Genomic DNA, 3,231 nt, shown 5'->3' with positions numbered 1-3,231 from the left:
ACATTTAACACTCGCAGACGAAAAGAGACAAAAGGGGACGCCGGAGGACACAGGAGCGCCGGATTGCAAAACAGACAACGGGGAAAATGCTCGGATGCATGAGACAAACATGTATGCAAATGCGATGCACATGATGGCATGATATGAAATGCATGACACGCAAGCAAATGACAAGGCAACAACAGCGAATAACTGAAAGACACCTAGTGCAACGATCGCGGGGCATTACACCTCCTTGAACGCCTTCTCCTGTTCAGGAGCGATCGTTTTTGTGGGAGTCACACCGGTGATCCAGAACACGTTCATGGCCGTGAGCCATAAGGTGATTTTAGTCTGCCAACTCTTAAAGTACGTCCCCGTAAACGGGAACGGTTTCAGTGCAGCAGCAAAACCAGAATTTGAAAAACTCCTACACACGTTAGGTTTTTTGGATTGATAAGTAAATAGGCAGTTTTCCGATTAAATTAATCCATAAATAAATCATGAGCATAACATGGACAACATTGATAACACACTGATTACGATCTAACAGAGCATGTACTACACACATAGTAGAAACATCTACGCATATCGTCAGTACTGCTACAACAGAAAGAAACACGAGAGGGATAAGCGATATATACCCTCCAATCGGCCACGTGGTGGTGGTTGCGGTGACAGCAGCCGCGGCATCCTCGGCGGCCTTCTTGTCGGCCTCGGCCTTCTCAGCGGCGGCACGGTCGGTGTCGGTCGATATGGTGATGACGAAGGTGGTGCGGACGTAGATGAACAGAAGCGAGCAGTCGCGTAGTCGCTACCCAAAAGCCTAATCGTCCCTCTTCCGTACAGGATCCGAAGAGGCGGGGTTTCAGAGGTCTGCTCTCCCGTCAACCGTGTACGCGATGAACGGGATGGAGTCGCCGGCGGCAGCAGCAGCAGAGGAACGACGTGGGCGTGGAAGCGGAGATGAAGATGCGTTCTGATTTTCGCGGCGGCTAGGGTTGGTAGTGCCCCACATATATATGTGTGGCCGCGCGTGAAGAGACGTGGGACCGGCAAAAAGAAGCGCGTAGGAGTGAGCTCGGCTCGGCTCAATCCCGCGGCGGGGCGAGCGGATGAGGAGTGTGCAAGGGCCTCATCTTTTCTCAAGCTCCAATAGCATGAGAGAGAGAATTCCTTATAAACCACTCCAATTCTCCTTCCACTTCTGGTGTGGGACTAAACTTCCCACCACCTTGTCATGCCACCTACATGGACTTTAAAGATTAAATCTGAAATTGTCATATGGGCTCTAGGCTCATCTCATATTTCAACATTGAGTGTGCATCTGCTGTTGTGGTGTTCTACTCGCTAGTAGTTTCGGGCCAACAGGCGAGACGTCGCGTCCTCGAAGAACACGTGCGTGGTGTGGACAAGGTCGGTTGGCTTGGCAGCAGCTTAAACGCAGGCATTCTCGCCGGTATGGCTGCGACGTACTCTTGCTCTCGCTTGTTGGTGGTTCCGCCGACTGCGCGCAACAGCATCGCCATCGACGCGTTCGCCGCGGTGGAGCGGAACATCCTGGCGTCCTGCTCTGCTCGTAACTATATTCTCCAACCTGGCGCCTTGGAGCACCACCTTGAGCGCGGGCAGACCCGGTCGCGATTTCCTCGTCTCCGGGAACGGCAACAACTACCCCGGTGGCCGGTGCCGTACGTTGTGTCCGTGGGCGCGACACACGCATCGCCTTGTCCGCATCTGCGGCGGCGTCTGGACACGCGCATGCGGCCCACGTCGGCGCCGCGGCCTCCGGTGGTTTGTTGCAGCGCACGGCGATCACGCACACGCTTTTATCGTCGGGGGCGCCCGCACGGCGGAGCCGGAGCAGACGACTACATGGTGTGCGCACCTGCGGCGAGAGACGACTTGGATGCAGAGAGGCCCTGCCACCTCGTTTTTCCTCTTGGATCTCCCTTTCTTTCACCTGAGTAGAGTTGTATCTCCACGTTTCCTACCCTGTTAAGTTTTGATTTGTCCACACACAAACCTGAGATCTGTTGTTTTTCTTTGTTGAGAAGGGGCTCTTTTTTACAATCTCAAAAATAGGGGCTTTCTTGTTTTTACTCGTATTTTATCTGCTCTAAGGGGAAAAATATTAGTTTATTGATATGAACACCGCCATGTGATGTACGTAGTAGTTCACCGAGGGATACCACGCCCCATCATCTTCTTTTTGTTGAGTTGCTATTTTGGAAGAAAAAAAACACCCTTTTTATCCTGCTGGATTGTGGGTTCCGTTGGATTGTTTTTGTATAAAATAAATTTGCCTTCAAATGTGAAGAAATGCAGCTGATGTTTGCTTTGTTACCTCTGTATGTGTGGCGATGCAGAGAGATGGCGTGGCCATGGATCTGGAGGGCGCTCCAAAAGGCCGGCCGGGCGATCCAGCGGAATCCCGACAGCGTGTGGGATGCCTACAACTGGGCCAAGAACCTGCTCGGGGCAGGCATGCCTGCGGCGGCCGGGCTGAACCCTGCGCCGGCGGCCAGGGTGATCCCCGTGGAGCCCGAGGCCGAGATGGAAGATGATGGGGCGTGGATCCTGTGGCTCGCCGGAGGCGCCCTGCTGATAGTCGCGGGGGTGGCCTTCGCTGTCTATCTGGGCGGGGGCGGCGGCGGCGGCGGAGGAAACGGTGGAGACAACGGCGGCGGCGGCAACGGCAAGTGATTGGTCAGCTCACCGCGCGCATGACTCCTGGGCTCTGTTCCGCTTACCTTAAAGCTTAGTTTTGCGCTTGCTGTATGCCTGTATCCTCGGCTCCTCGCCTACCCTTTATCCAAATTGCTTAGTTTTCATTTCATCCCAAGCAGTTCATCGTATGTCGGTCTGGTGCGACCTGTATCACAAATGGAAAATCATCTTTATCAGGATCAAACGATGGGATTTTTAGTCTGTCAATTTACATGATGTTTATCAGTCTTCACTTGTGATTGCACATGAGATACATTTTGGATGGGTCCTTGTTGAGGCAGATTCGGCTTATAAATTCTATAGCCATTGCGTTGGTTCCACAGCAAATACTCCCTCTGGAAAAGATTGTCCCAAGCTTGTTCCTTAAATGGATGTATCTAGCACTACATCCATTTGAGGGGCAAGTTTTTTCGGACGGTGGGAGTATATATTTTGAACGAAACGTTGCCGGTTCATAGAATACAATACTCATCATTATGTACACTTCAATCTTTTTGTTACACTCGCTGACAATCAAGCTGT

General features: G+C 52.2%; 1 protein-coding gene across 3 annotated transcripts; it reads left to right on the top strand.

Annotated features, from left to right (window-relative positions):
* The first annotated feature begins 1,407 nt into the window (after positions 1–1,407).
* Positions 1,408–2,893, top strand: LOC123057877 (putative uncharacterized protein FLJ45840). Of its 3 annotated transcripts, none has more exons than XM_044480753.1 (2): positions 1,408–1,954; positions 2,349–2,893. In XM_044480753.1, exon 2 carries the CDS (start codon positions 2,353–2,355, stop codon positions 2,683–2,685), a length of 333 nt encoding a protein of 110 aa, XP_044336688.1. In that variant the 5' UTR covers positions 1,408–1,954; positions 2,349–2,352; the 3' UTR covers positions 2,686–2,893. The 3 variants fall into 3 exon arrangements, with proteins under 3 accessions (XP_044336688.1, XP_044336687.1, XP_044336686.1); XM_044480752.1 differs by having other exon boundaries at positions 1,410–1,976; XM_044480751.1 differs by having other exon boundaries at positions 1,410–2,245.
* Positions 2,894–3,231: the final 338 nt, after the last annotated feature.

This window comes from Triticum aestivum, chromosome 3A (genome assembly GCF_018294505.1).
Source record: "Triticum aestivum cultivar Chinese Spring chromosome 3A, IWGSC CS RefSeq v2.1, whole genome shotgun sequence".
NCBI classification, from domain to species: Eukaryota; Viridiplantae; Streptophyta; class Magnoliopsida; order Poales; family Poaceae; genus Triticum; species Triticum aestivum.
This window is presented reverse-complemented; position numbering and strand designations above follow the sequence as displayed.